Genomic DNA, 18,181 nt, shown 5'->3' with positions numbered 1-18,181 from the left:
CTAGACTCTGCACCGCTGATCACAACCCTCTGAGCTCTGCCATTCAGCCAGTTCTCAATCCACCTCACTGTCCACTCATCTAACCCACACTTCCTGAGCTTGTCTATGAGGATRYYRYGGGAGAYAGTGTCAAAAGCCTTGCTGAAGTCAAGGTAGACAACATCCACTGCTCTCCCCTCATCTTCCCAGACAGTCATCCCATCATAGAAGGCTATCAGGTTGGCTAAGCATGATTTCCCCTTGGTGAAGCCATGCTGACTATTCCTGATCACCTTCTTGTCCTCCACATGCTTGGAGACGGCCTCCAGGATGAGCTGCTCCATCACCTTTCCAGGATGGAGGTGAGGCTGACTGGCCTGTAGTTTCCTGGGTCCTCCTTCTTGCCCATCCATTCCAATGTCCATTTGTAGATCTCCTTTTTGTCCATCTATTCCAACAGACCGTGCCCAGGAGCTGCCAACTAAGGATATTTAGAGAAAGAAACAGCTCTTATAGACTGGTTATTACATTCTAGCTTTTGGTGATCAACAGTTTAAGACCTTCCTGCACCAGAATTTGCATCCAGGCTACAGTGTTTATCAGCCACTGATGGATTTGTCCCCTGCAAATTTGTCTACTCTTGCTTTGAGTGCACGGTTGCAATTTGCCTATATGCAGCATCCTTCTGTTTCTTTTAGATCATTCTCTTCATCATGTGCCTCACAGGACTCAAATTTTGCAAAATTGTGAATAATTATTCCCCTTTCTCTTTCTCTGCACCGTTCAGTATTTTACAGACCCCTCTCATACCCATACCTCCAGCCTTGTATTTCTCCCAACCTCAGGGACCCAAATCCGCTCCAGACAAGTGACTGCTTTGTCAGCAGCAGCTCCCACTTGTTAAGAACTTCTGCAGCCCGTACCTCAGCACTTCTGAAAATAAAGCCACTTATTTAGTTGCCTAGGAATATTCACATTCAAAAAATTTGGCATAAGTATCTGCTAATGGTTTTAGCAAGGCCATTCCATGGTATTTTTGGATCAGGTATCAAGATTGCTTGTCAAAGAGGAAGTTTTGCCAAACCTGATCCAAATATATCTAATGCACCTATGTTGCAAAGAAAATGCTCCTATTGCTTTCTTTCAAACTTTGACAGCTAGGCTGGAAAGATGAGTACTGCAGCATTGTCTCAAGAACAAAAGATCCAGAGCATGAAAATTAGACACACAAGCCCAAGTGGAATTGAACAGTTAAATGTGCTCTAACAGCTGGCAGGTGCCACAGCTGCTTTGTCCAGTTTCCAGCTGTGGGTTTCTGCCCCATCCCACATACCAGCCTTTCAACCCAAGGCTGAGTCGTTTTGGTGCCCTGATACAGCAGAAGCTGTTTGCTCCCTTGTCCCTGGTGAACTTTCAGCCAGGCAGACACCTAAAGTGTCTCAGCAAAGGGTTTGACAAGGGCTGGAGGTAAAAGGTGTGGACGCATGGGAATGTGCAGTCCAGATCAGAGGGGAAAACAGGTTCAGAGCCACCTGCAATTAGATCAAATTAGGCTGTCCTGGAACAACTTCAGTKTTGCTTTTTAAGGGGATTCAGCAATAAGGAAGCAGCAGTGCTAGTCTGTGTAATTTTCCCATAAGTCTCTTGAGAATAGGTGTCTTATTCAAGTCATGGGACTGCATGAGAATCTCTGTGCTTATTCATATGTATGGTTTTATATATGTTTCGGCCTCCTTGACCAAGGAGAAACACAGAAAAACATGGCCTAATAATGTCTCTCAATATTTATACCAGTTTTTGAGGGAGAGGGGAGAGAATGGGGAGACTTTTTAAGGATCTGACAGCTTTGGAAGTTTAAGACTGGTTCAGGAAAGCAGAAATTCTGGGTTCATTTCAGAGCTCTTCCTCAGCCATCTTGCCCAGCTCTGGGCACAGTGCTCAGTGCCTTAGCTCCCCTTCTGGAAAATAAAGCTTCTTTTCTGTGCCTGGCCAGGAGACCATACATCCTGCTGGCCAGGAGCTGTCTCTCGCTGCCCCCTTTCAGAGCACGGCCAAAGGAGCCGGACGAAGCAGCACACCAGGGATGAATCGTTTGAAATGCCTGAGGTCAGATTCTGCTCCATTTGGCCAATATAAATCCACACTAACTCCTCCAGCTTTGGTAGAATCACTCAGGATTTGTGCGGCTATAAATGACAGCAGGATCTGACCCCAGAGTTTTATGTTTCCAATGAAAGAGTTGAAATGTTGGATGTTGCCTTAAATGTGGACTGGCCAAACATCTGGAAAGGGATGACTTTATTTTGCATTAACGTTAACGCGGTTTTGAAACCATCTCCCACTTCTGAAGGAGGATTTTAGTGTGGATTTCTTCCAGGGGCAAGAAAAACTAACTTCTGTTTTACTCAGAACACCCTTATCAGATCTAGCTATCCGTCTGTGTGTCTATTAGCACATCAGCTGCTCAAACATCYACTGTTTCTCTCCATAGGAACACATGGGAAATTTAATCTGAATTTACTTCTAAGTTGGATTTCATTAACACTCATTATGTCATTTGTAGTAACTCTTACTCAAAAACTGATTGGCCTTCAGTTGATTCGTCTCACTTGCTTTCCGAAGTGAATTGTTATAATGAGCAAAGGCACCTTAATTCCAAATAGCAGTGTTTTATAAGTACAATGAAATGTCACTACCCTCCTTTAGTCCATGCTTCAGAGGGATGCAGACAAGCAGTCCCCTCTGGAGGCAGGCTCTACAACCTATCTACAGGTTTCCTTCTCATGTTAAGGTCACTGCTGGCTTCACAGATTTTTCTATTCTTTTCCTTTGCCTGCCTGTGCTATACACTGATGTTTAGTCCAGCTCCTACTATCCAGATGTGGTGTGCTGCCCTAGATTTTGCATGACAAATTAACTGTGGCTAGACTCACCAGCACAGTCAATATAAGTAAAAAAAGGATGCTGTTTTCTATAAAAGAGCACTGGAGCCCATCTTTCTTACATTACACTATTATAAGTGAGTACTAAGTGCTGTACAAATCTAGAGAAAGGCAGCCTCTGCTCTCATTGTATTTACAGTCTGACTAATCAGCCAAATATTAGCGAAACAGAGGCAATGAGAGCAGCAATGATTTAAGCCAGGTTAAAACACCACCTAATTCTTTCAGCCTGGTGCCTCAATCARCAACCTGAATTCAAGAGCTCTTTGAGGCACGGCATATGGCTCTTCTGTGCTTTGAAACTAGCTTTGGTGTTATTCAATGAACGAAAATTCTTCCTAGCCCAGAGACTCTTCTGCCATGAGTGGCAAAATAGCAATGAAGGACTTAAACCTCTTAGGTTTCACTAGGGTTGTCAGAWCCTGCAAGCATCAAACACTAAGAGGCTTGCTGGCAGATGGATGTAGTGCAGAAAGCTCCACATCTATTCCTCATGCCCTTCTACGCTGCAAATCACAAAGCCCCTAGAGGGTAGGAGCTGCATCACCCATTCAAATCTGGGGCAGAAAATGAACGTACAGGCTATAGGAAAAGGTTAAGTATAATGTGCTTTTAGAAAAAAAGCATGAGAGGACAAAGGCAGTGTGATTTCAGTGTAGCTGGGATAGGTATGGTGAAATTTCCACCCATTCCTGCCAAACTGACCTGGAGGAAAGTGCCTCCTACTTTCAAACCTTATCTGGCAAGTGGGACTGGCCCTGAATATCTGAGCAGGATGCACAAGCCAAGTACCTGAGAGGCACATCAGAAAGTATGAACAGCTATACTGCTCAGGATCAAAGGTCTGTCCAGTATAAGAACCAAAGTATTTATAGAACGAGTCTTCCTCTCGGTTTTACCCCCAGCTTCCCAATGCCAGCAGTGCTAACAGGAATGTACCAACTTTGTGAAGTAAAATGGTGGGGGGGTTTTGTGGCCAGGAAGTGTCTCTGGGGGCCTTTTATCATCACATATCAGCAAGCATCAAATGGAGGAGGGCAAAGCAGGTTCTGGGGGATTGCAGCCTGCTGGGACACTGTGGCACAGGAGTTCAGCTAAATAGCAGAAAGATTTTTGCTTTTTCTCACCTCACATTTGCACTGTTGTCTGTGTGTGTAGAGGAAGGCAAACTCAAACCTGGAGTATGAAAATAACCCGTGTTATTTCCACCCCAAGACTGCTCCCCTGCAYAACCCTGTCCCCACTCCTCTTTTCCCTTGTCCTCTGGAGACCTTATGCCTAGCACACATGGGAGGAGGAACCTAATCCTCCTGGTTTGATGTTTGCAGCCTCCYTTTCCTGAGCCCTCAGACTCTGGGGGGCAGATGCAGTCAGGACATAGCCCTGCCTCTGGCAGCCCCATCTATGTTCTCAAATGTAGATGGGATGCTGATAGAGCTTCATGCCATGTGGCTGAGGACCTGCATGAGGAACTGGAAATAACACTGCATTAATGATGGCAGGRTGAGATTCTTAAAGGGAGAGGAGACCTTGGTACTTCTAACCCCTGRCAGTATTTTCCAAGAGGACAAGGTGGGTGTCAGGAGACACAGCATTGCTCTGCCCTTCCCCAACTGCTATGTTTATCTATGTTTCTATGTCCCAACGGGACCAGTTTTTAGACTGTACCAATATTCCCCCCCACTTTGTTGAATAATAGCTTCATCCCTCCAAGCTGCAATCTTGCAATGCTGCTCTAGAAATCTCTCCCTTCCTGTGTGCCTGCATGTATTTGTGATGTGAGCAATTGCATTGCACCCTTCCTCTATCATATACACAGATGTTTCCATGTGACATCTTGGAAGGGGTAYTGCTTGGACACTAATTGCTGAGCACACTGAAATACACAGAGCAAGGCYGATGGACAAAACTGCTAATGGAAGGAATTATCTAAGAAGTTTGTGTCCTGCTACACTTCCCAYRCTGAGRTTTAACCTCATTTCTCCTCATCACYACAGGTGGATGCTGATGATGTCATCACCAAAGAGGAGCAGATCTTCCTACTGCTAAAAGCCAAGGCCAAGTGCGAACGACATCTGAAAGCCAAGGTGCCCAAGGTGCATGGTGAGTGTTCCTACAGCAACCTAGATGGCATGGCTGGGGCTGGGAAGGCAGAGCTGGGTCCCCCTCTGCTCAACCCCAGTCCTTCTTCTTAGTCTAGTACTCAGAGCATGCGAGGGACCAAGGGACTGGTATTTCAGGTTAGGCTATTAGTAAGACCTTACAGCACAAGGTGCTGAAAAGCAACGTTGTCACAGCCTCTTTTTGCTSCTCCAAAACTCCAGATACCTCATTCAGGGGGTCAAGAGGATACAACAGTCATGATCATGGGCTTACAGTCCTATACCCAATGCCCAGACAATGCATGGGAGATGCTATCAACCATCTGTTCTCCCCAAGATCCTTTTCAGATAGACAGTGATGGTATGGGAGACAAAGTAACCCTCCAGCACCCCTCCTGTGTTTCCCTCTAATATACTCCCTATCTATTCTCCTTGAATGGGTCAGAACTTGGTTTAGTCCCTCTCTTCCACTTCCTTTCTATTTTGAGCTGCTAAATCATTACCAGATGTGAGAGTGGGGGGAGAAGAGGAGAAAGCTCTCTTATGTGGACAGCAAAGTAATCATCTCTCCTCAGTTTCCTYCATCAGTTTCACAGCTGTTAATTACTGGTACTGGGGCTGTAAGCTCAGGCATCCTGCACCGACCCAACGAGTCCTGGGTGGGCGTCCTACCCTCTCTCCTTCTTTTGCCTGAGAGGAGGGAACAAGCCAGACTGACTCCCATCTTCACCCTTACATCTCAGTGATCCCCCTTCCCACAGCTATCACTGCCTAGAGCACCTGGATACCACATCACCACCCAAGAGAAAGCTCCCCAAAGCCAGATGTGATTTTGGAGCAGAGATGCCTGCCCACCTGGTGTCTCTCTACTGTTGAGGATTACAGCAAGGGACCATAAAAACCCAGCTTTCATTTTCTTCCAAGACTGCAGCTTTACATCAGCCAAAACCTCAAGCCACATCCTCTGTGCTTCTTTGTCCTGTTCACCCAAAGTTCAATTAACACCTCATTAAAAAACACATGTGCAAAGGCATGTCCTTCTGTTGTACTTTAGACCACCTGCCTACTTTGGGATTTGGTGATATCAACCAGCTGGTCTTGCTCTCATACCCTATTTTCTAGCCCTTCTCTAGGAGACCATCAGTATTTAGTATTGATCTGTATCTGGCTATCAGCAGTGGTGTTGATAGGGCTGGGGAGACAGTGACTGCATAGGAAAAAGTGAGCAGATGCTGGACTCTTCACCACAGTCAGTTTAGCAGAGCAAAGGAACCAAACCACAGGGCTTTGCAAACGTCCTCTTGGTCCTGTTTTGAGATCTGTTTCAGCAACTACAAGGCCAGCATTAGTGCTTCCATTGACTGCACAAAAAGGAATCTAAATTCATTATCACTCAGATATCTCAGGGACCAATGCTGACTCCTGGCTCTGGAAAACACTCTTCAGAGCTGCTTGGGCAATAAAATTCAGACTGCCTGCTCCATCCCCTATATCAAATGTCTGTTCAAGCCCAGATAGTACAGCCAAAAGGAGGAATCATTATTATCTTGATGTTGGTACCCACAGCAGTATATTCAAGGCTTTAAAGAATCAAAGGAATCATTAGCAATAGGTAGTTAGATCAAATTAATCAACAAGAGATCCCCTAATCTAAAGGCAGAATGGATCTTAACCAAACTTTCTCCAAGAAACATATTCTTAAAATGTTCTTAAAGAACCTCCAGTGACACCAACTCTACGACCCCCAGGCAATTCATACTAGCACATCACAAACAAGGCAGTAAGTTGTCAGAGTGTCTCTAATCTGTGAAAGAGTTGATGCCTGCAGACTTTGCAGTCTAGAAAAGATCTTCCCACCTTGCAAAAGAGCCTCCATCCAGAGATTTAAGGCTACAGACGTACCCTTCGGCACATGACATGACAAAGCCAAGAGCTGATTTGTGAACAGGCTAACTGAATTCCCATTTTGTGGTATGCCCATTCCCTTATGCTCTAGGAGCCTGAGGAGATGGATGGTTTTAGATGCTCTTGTGAGGTGAGGGGCGACAGAACAAAAGGCCGTGATCTGCACTGCGTTAGCTTTAATGCAATTAATTGCTTGGCTAAGGCTCATAAGCTTAGTCTCTGTGCACAGGCTTCAGAACCCAGGGTTAAAAAGTGTTTAAGTCTGTTCCTCCTTTGATGATATGGAAACTGGGGCCTGGTTTCTATTTGTGCTAATCGCCCGAGGGCACATAGGGCTGTGCCCTTCTCCGCCAGATGGAGGACCTAACCCCACTGCCTGTTCCCTCACTGAAGTACCAGAAGAAAAGGCCTGGGAAAGGCAACACATTTTTCTGTTCATAAGAAGCACCAGCACCCACTTGCAGACAGATTTATGCGAGCACAATGACCCTGATTTGGACAACATGAATCCTGGGTGGCCACCCTAAACCTTCAGGCAGTCTCCTGTGATCCTGCATGGAGCATTTCTGAAGAGCACCAATGTGGGTGGCAGGAGAACTGTCTCTTCTAACTACCTGAGAGGATTTGGGTTGCATTACCGCACCTCCGGGTTTCCTCTCTACCTTATCTTTGGATTTTCAGCAGTGTGGGGCAGAGTTTGTCTCTCACAATGTGTTTGCATTTTGGCTCCACAAGACCTGGAAGCATAATCCRAGAGTGGTGCTGTAGGCAGGCAGAAAGCTGTGCCCATGCCCATCTGACCCTCTGTTTGACGATAATGCCAGCCCATGGCAGCTATGTGGCACTATTTCTATACAAGGGGTATTCCAGAGTCTACGTGTCAGCAATGCAAATGGATGGTCTCCATATCAGACACATGAAGGGCCCTGTCCCCTTGCAAGATCTCCCACAGGGCAGCCAGTCACACTCCTTCCTGCCCTGACAGCTCCCAGCACCTCCTGAAGGCCAGGCTGGATGCTGGGTCCATGCCTTTGGTTTTTCATTGCTTTTCATCAGTGTGATGAATGGGCTCCACTCCCAAGGCTGCTTCYGATGGAGAAGCCAAGGACTGACTTTTATCTTTGAATTGGGGCAAGCTTAGCTGAGAGGCATGTTTGCAGATCGTAGGGAGCAGAGCACCCCTTGGCCTGGAATGATTTATCGAGCCGTTTGGTATTCAAAGGGCCAAAGAGAACAGGCACTCTTAACCTCTTAAAAAAAAAATCACAGATGACCACAAAAAGAAACAAATCTATCTAGGCTCAACATGTGCAATACAGGAGGCAGCATAGTCCTGGTTCATTTTACCTGTGTTACATTTAGTTTCTGGAAGTCTTGTAAATGGGAGAAATTGTACCCACGTGGTCAGTAGATAGCCATGAGATTCATCTATGAAACCGTGGAAAGTTTGCACAATCTGCCTGTGGTGTGTAATAAAGCAGCACTCCTCCTTGGCATCCCAGAGGACTGCGAGGCCAAACGATCTGCCTTGCAAATGAGTTTGGGGGTTGGGGGGTACAGTTTCAGCTGACGTAAGTGACAGTGGCTCAGTGAGCTTCAGCTGAAGAATTGACCCATAAAGCAAAAGCTGGGGCTATCTGGGGGCGTTATGAATTTGAGCTGAGGAAGTCATGGTGTTGGTGATGGGGTTGTGAGGGAGAGGTGKATTACTGATGAGCTGACTAGGTTTCAGCTAGAATGATTGCATCTGGCCCCTGCAAATCCTCCTGTGCTTTTGAGTATATGCAGCGTTCCTGCCTTTTTTGCTGTTATTTATGCCAGTGGATGGTGTTGCTGTGGATGGTTACACTTCTCCTTTCCTAAATGCCAGAAGCAGCTGCGCTACTATGGCAAAAACAGCAGTTCCTATATACAATCAGATCCTATAGCCCATATGCAATGTTTATGCATCCTGTATCATTTGAGACACTCTTTAAAACCCAAATGGGATTTTTGAAATACTTATGGATAGGAGTCTTTTCACCCACACTCAGTCATCTAAAATTTAGAGTTCAAACATCTGGACTCCTTCTAGAGTCAGTGGACAGAGAAGGACACCTTCTGGGGTGACATCTGCCTCCCACCTGTCTCCAGCCATTGATCACAGATTGAGCCTAGGATTGCTATATAGATGAACCACTTATCACTTAGGCAGAAGTATGACTTGATTACTGTTCACTAGGAGGGTAGCGCAGCACTGAAATAGGTTACCTGGACAGGTGGTGGGATTTCCATCTGTAGAAGTTTTCAAGACTTGTCTAGACAAAGCCATGACTGACCCTATCTGGTGCTGGCTTTGAGTGGAAGTCTGTACAAGAGATGTCCAGAGGTCCCTGCCAGCCAGAATCTCTATGATTCTGTGATTAGCCCTGAAAAAGGAGATTGAAATCTCTTCCATTAGTTCTGCTTCACTTTGTCTGAAAGCATTGAAAAAGGCACTGGAGCAAGAACTGGATCTCAACTGCTCAACTTATGACCTGCTTGTAGGGCCAGTATCACTCTGTGACCTCTGTAGCAATCCTTTTAGCACAGAGCAGCTCTAACTGTGGGGACATCCCAGCAGCAAATGCTGGGTAGTCCAGTGGTTATAGGATGGAGAGGAGAGCCATCCTGCTTAAAATCCCTGGCCTGAATCAACGGCAACTGGTTTTGGACTTGGGACTTCCATGTCTCCAGGGAAACTCTTACCCCCAGAGATTGCAGGAAAGGAGGCCTTCAACCCCATGGCTGTCATAAATCTGCTTTGCAGTGGATACTTATGCAAGCTCCGTGACAAGCAAAGGCTGCTTTGCAGCCTGATGGCTGGCTTACACATCTCTGCTGTGGGGTTTAGTCCTGCAGTCCTGAGCATTCAATGTTAAAGCTCGTGGAATGGACCCAGAAGAGGACTTCGAGAGATGCGCCCGTTGCCATGGACATATATGGATGCTTCCCTCTTGTGGTTCTCTAAGCCATGGGGAAGAGGGGCACGCACCTCTGCAGACAGGCTCCAGTTCTCCAAGGAACTTTCCCAGTATCTCTTCCTGCAAACGTGCCCTCCTCAGCACTTCAATTTCATATCCAGATTTGAACCAGACTGGATGAAGCACTGCTATTTTCTGCCAGCTCAGAGGCAGCTAAGTGACTTCTAGTTAGAAGGTCTGTGGGGCAGCAGTAAGATCTCATCTCTTAGACAAGGAGAAGATGGAGTTCCATAGGCTCCTAACTGCATGTCCTGTCTGGAACTGGTCCTACAGGGCATCTCTACAGCAAGGGGAACAGGCGATTTCAGCACAAGCGTATGTCCTTGATGAGACAACTTGTCTAGCAAGGGATGAGCAGATTTAGATCATGGTGACAGAGATGCTAAGGACCTGTGTGCATGCAGAGAAAGCACCACTTCATTTGCTATTGCAGATTCCCCTCTGCATGCAAATATGGACAGGGACAAATGGCAAACCAAATGGGAGATCTGATCCACCTGATAGTCCTTCTGGAGGAGTTTTGTTTTTCAGCTCTGTCTGCTCCCTGATCTGCAGTCACATGCATGATCTGCGTTCGTCATGCAGCCACACAAACACCAGGGACATCAGAGGGAAAGGAGCAGTACTAGGAGAGAAAGCTGTTGATGTAAGCAGTACTGCATTGAACCTAAACTGCTGGTGGAAACTCCAGCTGACCTCTCCCCCATTGCTTTATCTCCTTGCTTCCATCCAGCTCCACATCAAGGGATATATACATCCACTCAGTGCTGTCAGGTCTGTCGTGCGATCATTCTTGATGCCTTCCTATGTCCCTTCAACTGAAGTTGCCAAATACCACCTGGCAGAGGGCTGTTTGGATCCTGCCTCTGTCTGGGTGTGATTGCAGCATAGTGTTATGATTTACTCCACTCCGTAATAGTCAATGATCTGTGTTTTCAGAAGCAGTGAGGGAACTTGGGACACCTTGATTTTCCTGACTTYTTTTTAGATAGAAAGAAATATCACGTAACCTGGCATGAAGGCTCGGTAGGGCTCATTCTCGAAAGCTGACGCACAGGGATATTCAACGCCTCAACTCCAATCTCAAAGGAGAGTCTGTGGCAGAGCCAAGATTTGGATTCTCATCTCCTTACTATTCAGCCAGGTCCCAGACCACAAACCACATTTCCTTTTGTCCTGGAATTCAAGGTGAGGCTCCACGAATTTGAGTCCAGGTGGACAGAAGCTGATGAAAAGGTTTGGACAAACCCCACTTGACTGAAACCCAAAACTTTCATCATCACATCTTTAAAGCCTCCGGTTCTGTTTCGAAATGAGGAAAACGCATTTGAAATTTCTTGCAGTGGGTTCTCCCCCTCTTTTCCCCATTTCATCATTGAGTGCACTTCAAGGACCAGCTCTTTGCCTGGTACAAACTGGCAGAATCCCATTCAGTTTATTGAGAGCATTGATTTGTCTTAGATTCATTGATCTCCCCCCCCAGTTTAGCATGCTGACTTACTTTTTTCCAGTCTAATATTCATTTAGATTAATGTGTATTAGCAGGCACCAAGGAAAATCAGAATTTCAGAGAAATGAGACGCGAGGTAGYCTGGAAGAGCGAGGAGCCTTCATTTTGGGCTGGTCTCTGCTGTTCCTTCTCTCATCTTGCAGCTGCCCACTCCTAATGAGTTTGCCTGCTAATCAGGCTTGAAATGGCTACATGAAAAAACACAGGCGAAGAAGATTCACTGTGGGAGAGATCTGTGAGTCTAGCACCACCGTTTGTCCCTGAGAAACCTGAACAAGAAAGAGTTTTCCAGGAGCAGGTTTTTGCACATCACTGTTCCAGCACAGTCTTGGATTCGGCATGGAGACTCACACACCAGCACTGGCTCTTTGACTGGAAAATGTGATCCTGCCTATGTATGGACTTCATTAGCTCTTCCCTAGGAAGCAGCCAGCCCGGTGGAGATAAGTATCTCGAAACAAGCTCTGCCRTCCTCTTGAAGCAGGCTCTGGTCTGTTCTTTTTGTCATTAACCTTTTCCCTTTGCTGGTTTTACTGGCTCAGTTTTATTAAACCCACAGATTTCTTCAGCCTGCGTGATTAGGCATTATTTGCAAGTGTCGTGTGCCTCTTGGTGCAATGCCAAATGGCAATAGGCTCCAGGGCTACTCCTATTGAAGTACTTCTCCTGGTTCCACATCTGTGAAACAAGAAGTCCATATGTGGAGCCAGAACATGGCCAGCAAGTGGTTACACAGTTCTCCCGATCAACCTGTATCCTCATAGGGCTGGCCAACACCAGCTTCATCTTTGTGCCAGGACTGATTTTACTGTAGYACCAGCTACTAAAAATGGCCTTAAAAATTGGCTAGTAGACCTAGAACTTGGTGTTGTGAAAAAAGAAAAGGGTTGATGGGAGCATGGAGAATACCTGTATCCACCCTTCCTATAGAGAGTGGAAGGGCTGTTCATTGTCTTTCTTGGGTTTAACTTTCCTTTTATCCTTAACCCAGCCTATGAGAGACCAGGCAAACAGCTGTAAACTGGAGTATTTAAATATATTGTATTCTACCCTCAGCTACCATGCCTCAGCAATATCTTTTYCAGTTGAAATAAGCTAGATGCAATTTAACTAGAACCGTACCTAAGTTCTGCTCTGAGAAAGGTCTTAGGGACTGAGCAGCATCGATTCCTCTGACTCTTGCCAAGATGGAAGCATAGACTCACCAAGCATTTCTGGAGCGTGGGGAACATGTAGCTTCTAGATGTGTGATTGCTACCATGGAGATAGCCCAAAGAAAAGTCCTAGCTAAAAAAAGGTAAAAAATTGATATAAATTTAAGATTCCTTCAGGAGTAATGAGCCACTATTTATGAGTAAAAACTCCAGATCCCCCCCCCACCTTTTTTTCCCTAAGAACATTATCTTTTGTTAGTTATCATATGCTGGCTAATACAGGATGAGAGCCTTGTGGTCCTCCTATGAGAGACTATGCAGATGATGCCATCTACCCCTAGATACCTCCCAGGTGTATTTCTGAGCCTGAGGACCTGCCATGGGCTTTAATCCAAGCTGAACTGGGGTGACATGGACGCAGCCCCATGTGGACCTGTCCATGAGGATGCTGGGCCAAGCACAACTGCCCACCAGTCCAGAGTACTTCCATGCAGCTCTGCTTCAAGATATGTTCTTCATCTGTCGTTTTTGGCTAAAGCGCTGAGGGAGGGAGACCCCCACAAAAAAAGAAAAAAACCCTTACACATACAACTGTCCCCACAAGCATTTGGCTTCCGTTCTTCTTTTCTCTTTTTTTTCCCCTCTTTTTTTAAATTTAGTTTCCAGATGAAAGCCTTTCAGAAAGAACAGGAAACCCTAAAATTTCTCTTCTACGTACACAAATATTACATTTCAGCCATGGTGGGCAGCCTGATGCCACCCCAAAGTTAAACCTGGAAGGGGATGAAGTGAAATTCCCAGCCATAAGCCATCAGACCTGATTTTTTTTTTTCACCCATGAATTAAAAGCCTGTCTTACCCTGGTTTGGAAAAGGAGATGGGACATTTTGTGGGGGAAGAGAGATTTTTATACAAACCTGCTATTAGCGAAGGCCATCGGCAGTCCCTTCTCAGAGTCCTAGGTGTTGCAGTTTTCCTTGAAATGGCTTGTTTTTTTAATAAATAAACCTCTTATTTGCTAGGGAAAGGGGTTATTTTTAGTTAAGAAGCCAGGAATATTTATCCAAGGTATGTGAGTTGCCCGCCTGAGTTTACGGCTTCATTGTCCCTAAAGGACCCGTCCCCAAGCCCAGGCTCTCTTTGGGCTTGCAGAAGTTCGGGGTCTGCTCCAGATTTTCCCTCCAGAGGCTCAAGCACCGTCTCCTGACCATTCAGCCTGCCAGGGTCTCCTCGGAGGATGTGAGTAGCCTCAGGTGCCTTGGAAGTCAAGGGGAGACAAAGGCACTTCAGGATTTGCCTTATACACCCCAGACCTGTATAAACCTCATATCTTCTCCCTCTGTCTCTAGCTTCTCCCTGTTTCTACTCTCAGCCCAAGTGTCTCAGGGAGGCAGGGCCAGGGCATGAGCTCAGATGTCATCCTGCAGTTCACTGAACTGCCTCTCGTTAGCATGCTCCTGGCACCACTTTGGCTTAGGACAGCTGTCACTGCCCCAGTGGACACTGCTTGGAGGCCAGCACAGACCAGGAGTCCTTTTCAGCTGGCAGCACAGACAAGACCGCCCTGTCAGGGTGTGCATGACGGGGAGCTTGGACACGTGGATGTGAGCCATGCTGTGCCACCCAGCCTGCAGGGCCTGAGAACAGGCTATGGCCCATTTTATTAACTACTATAGCTGTAATCAGTGACTCTTGCTCAGGTCTTGTTTTTCCCATTGCATTTGTGGTTCTGGAATGGATCAAAAGTGAGCTGAAGCCCTACGGAGATATGCCTTCTCCCACCACATCCATCTGCTACAGCTAATATTCAAGTCAGCAGGCCTTGATGACTCGCAAGCATTTGTAGCTCTTCACATCTGGCTACTTGCCATCCTGTGCCTGAATTAGAGCTAGAAAGAGACAAGAAGTATCAACAGTTGGCCACTTCCTGCAAAAATTTATGGGCCAAGACCTTCCCATCCCACTGAGGAATGTGTGCTGAGCAGGTATGCAGGTCTTGCAATGCACAGGAGTGACCGGTCTCAAGAGTTACAGTAGCCATAAATGGACCATGTGTGAGATATGTGTAGTAATGTAGAGATAGAGTGAATGAACAGTATGTAGGAGCAGCTAGTTTGCAATACTAATTATCATGCTTATTTCTATGCTTACTTTTATTGGCTGATATGACCAGCACTATCCCCTCTAAGTGGGAGCTCTAGAGGGTTTTGGAAGAATTGGGCACATTGGAATGAGAAAAAGGGGATGCCTGAGCTGAGCCAGACCAGTACTGGCATGTCAGGTGTCATCAACAGGGATGTTAAGGTGATGTTTCATCTTTGGGTTGCAAGGGCAGAGAGGGGACAGGCTCATGTGCAACAGGCTAGTGATGGCTSAGTGGCTGCGTCGTGTTGGCAATTGGCTGGTAGCGCTCATAATCTTGTGGCTTTCCCATTCTGCCTTGGGACAACGTGTGACTTGGAACAGCCCCTGCTGCCCCATGCATCCTTCCCCTTCAAAGTCCAGTCCCTTCAGAGCCGATCATGCAGGGGACATTTTTCTCATTAAGCCACAGTGTGCAGACCAGCAAAGGACTCTGAGTAACAACAGGCAGGACTTACACACATCCCTCTCCTCTCCTTGCCCTCTCCTCATGCTGGCCAGCACACAGTACCCATACACACAAAGCGCTGTTCACAGATGCCATGCACCAACATGGGATACACCATGCACACACAAGTTCACCAAAAGGTGCTGCAGCACTATAACCCCAGCTATCCATCCCAACACCCTGGGACCCACACAGAACATCTTTCCCCAAAACAGTCATGCACTCCACCTGCATTGCACAATACAGGTCAACAGACATATTCCCCTTCCTACATACATTCCCACCTACAGATCTATACATATATACACGCAGACACACACACAAGCTCTGACAGTCAAACTTGAAATACATCTGCTGTGCCAGAAAAATACCCCCATGCAGAGGTACAGTCCATCCTGCCCTCCCTTTTTCCCCCCTCCTGCCCCAAAATGCTAGGTCATTTTTTTGGTTGTTCCTCCCTGCCTGTTTCCAATCCACCAAATGTCCTTCCCGTAATAGAGTGACCACAATTGCACACCGTATTCCAAATGTGGTCTCCCTGGTGCCTCGCATGGTGCCAGAATAAGTTGGGCTGATTTATATTCCATACCCCTAGATAAACACCTCGAGACCATGTTTGCATTTATCCAGCTGCCAAGCAGCCTCGCAGATGGTTTTAATGTGTTCTCCACATGCATGCACTGCTTGCATAGAAATCGGAATTGAGACTGGGGGGGGGAAGGAAAGCAGGGAGGAGGCATGGGAAACATAGCAGGCAGGAGAGAATAGCCCTCATTGCACCCTGGGAATGCAGACTGAGCAATGATCAGGCATGGCCCAGAAATGCCTCTCTCTCCCTCTCTCCTCAACTGGAGCAACCTGCAACGTGCTGGGCTTTCTGACTAAGCTCTGGTGGGCAAGCAGAGATGAAGAAAGGGGCTGTGTAGTGCAAAATGTGATAAGCATGTGATGCAGCCCTTTCACAAAGCACCCTGTGGCTGGCCTTTCTGCCTCCAGAAGACAAGTCCCACAGGAGTGACATCAAACAGAGTGTTTGCATACTCCCTCCTGAATACCATAATGGCTTGTAATAATGGCTATAATTGCTATACTATATTGGCTTGTATTAATGGCTACAATTTCCATTTCCTGAGACTTCAACCTTCAAGGAGTAAGGAGAGCTGCTAGGCACATCTGTTCTAAAACTACGGTAATCTGTACTTCTCTTAACTACTCTGTAGGACTGTACTACTGTAAGAGAGTGTTCATGACAGCCCAGGCAACTGTAAGATGAATGGATGCACTATAATAGTAACCTTCAGACACCTCAGGTACTGAGGCTCATGGAAGAGTATACAGTCTAGCCAGAGAAAATGGGCAAAGATTGAATGTAATAAAATGGCATGCAGAAGCAGAAAAACAAACCAAATTTTTGACTTACAGCATTATCCCTGCCCAGTGTATTGCAACTGAAAGTGGAGAACCATGTCATTCAGTGCATTTCACTGAGATGCTGGTAACTTCTAGTTAGACAGCAAACCGACAAATCCCCAAATGCCTTTTCTTCTCAAAGTGCTTATTTAGTGGTGGTGGTACCTCCTCTGCAGAGCTGGACAAGGAGGAGCTGTCTGTTGGAGACCGGAGTTCTAGTCTCTGCTCAACCATAACCCTGAGAAGACAGTGAATGAAAGCAGCATTTAGCACCATATCTCCCAGCACACGTACCTCAGACTGAAGCTGGTTTGAGGGCCTTGTTCCCTGAACCCTTGTGATTGACTTCAGCTGAAGTTTTGGTTGAAGTTTTTATATATATTGATATGAGGTATAAGAAGTGTGTAGTACTAGATGCCACCTTTGCTATCCAGAAAACAGCCTTGCATGAATAATAAGACCAAGAACTGATGGAGAATCCAAAGGTGTTGCTCAGTACAGGTGTCAGGTTATCCAGGAAGAACTTGGCTGAAACAGGGTTTGCAAGTGTGAGGCCTTGAGCGAGTTGGGAAGACAGACTGAGAAGGGAAGGCAAGAAATAGCCTTATAGGAAATGCATCCAGAAATGAGAGGAGGTGACCCTTTTGTGGTGCAGGGATGCCGTGGCAGAAAGAGAAGCTGAGCTCTGCTGATGCTCAGCTTATCTTGTGGAAGTAATGAGCTGGGTGTCTCAAGACCAAGAGATGACAGCGTTACAATTGCATACAGGAGGAGCTGTGTCGACATTTTGTACCTAGGAAGGGAAGGAAGGAGTAATTTGGACTGTTTGGAAGTGACCCTTGGAAGTGATTGCCTCCGGTAAGTAAGACGATTTCTGAGATCTGGAGGACAGGCATACAGCCACCTGAGGTGTCTTTGGCAAACGCAAGTGACTCTGCTAATGCAGATCACATTGGAACATTTATTTTTACATTATTGTTATGCAAAGGTTTGAGACAGCAGCACACAGGGTATTGCAAGGTAGGATCAAGATGCACTGACCTGTCCAAGTCCAGGATGGCAATAGAGCTCAAAGAGTTCGACAAGAGGAGGAATTTGTGTCTGATACGGTGCTCTGGTCCTCGCCACTCTAACGCCATAGCCTCGGTTTCCTCTAACAAGATGCCATCTTAAAATCAGCTAGGAACATGAATCCTGCTCTCTTCCCAGCAGGCTCATCCCAAACATGACTCATCTGAAGGATAGAAATTTTCTCCAAATTTCTGATGTAAGCTTTGTTCCCTGACAGTTTACATCAGTTTATTTTTGCATCATCCTGCACTTCTGTAGCTCATTTCCATTTATAATGTTTACCAACAGGATGAGAAAAACCTTTTTCATTTACCTTCCTATAGTGCCTTTGATAGCTCTGTAGTCTCGGAGTGTGGGCAGAGGACACAGTTTTGAACTTGTATAAATTAGTGATTGAAACCCAGTGAGAGAAAGCATTATCCTCTCCCCATCCCCTGCGGGGTTTGGGGGGGCTGTCGGCAGTAGGGACCACAGGACTGCAAGCCAAAGCAGCTGGTCTCATGAACCTGTCCTTCC

The 18,181-nt window shown here is 46.3% G+C and overlaps 1 protein-coding gene across 1 annotated transcript in view; it reads left to right on the top strand.

The window, feature by feature from the left end:
• Window positions 1-18,181, top strand: part of PTH1R (parathyroid hormone 1 receptor) — a 130,947-nt gene that overhangs the window by 68,384 nt on the left and 44,382 nt on the right. The window contains exon 2 of the mRNA XM_026089796.1: window positions 4,919-5,024. Within this exon, the coding sequence (XP_025945581.1) occupies window positions 4,919-5,024 (106 nt within the window). The remainder of the gene's footprint in view (window positions 1-4,918; window positions 5,025-18,181) is intronic.

The sequence above is a fragment of the Apteryx rowi genome, unplaced genomic scaffold, assembly GCF_003343035.1.
Source record: "Apteryx rowi isolate R43461 unplaced genomic scaffold, aptRow1 scaffold_83, whole genome shotgun sequence".
In the NCBI taxonomy this organism is placed as follows: domain Eukaryota; kingdom Metazoa; phylum Chordata; class Aves; order Apterygiformes; family Apterygidae; genus Apteryx; species Apteryx rowi.
This window is presented reverse-complemented; position numbering and strand designations above follow the sequence as displayed.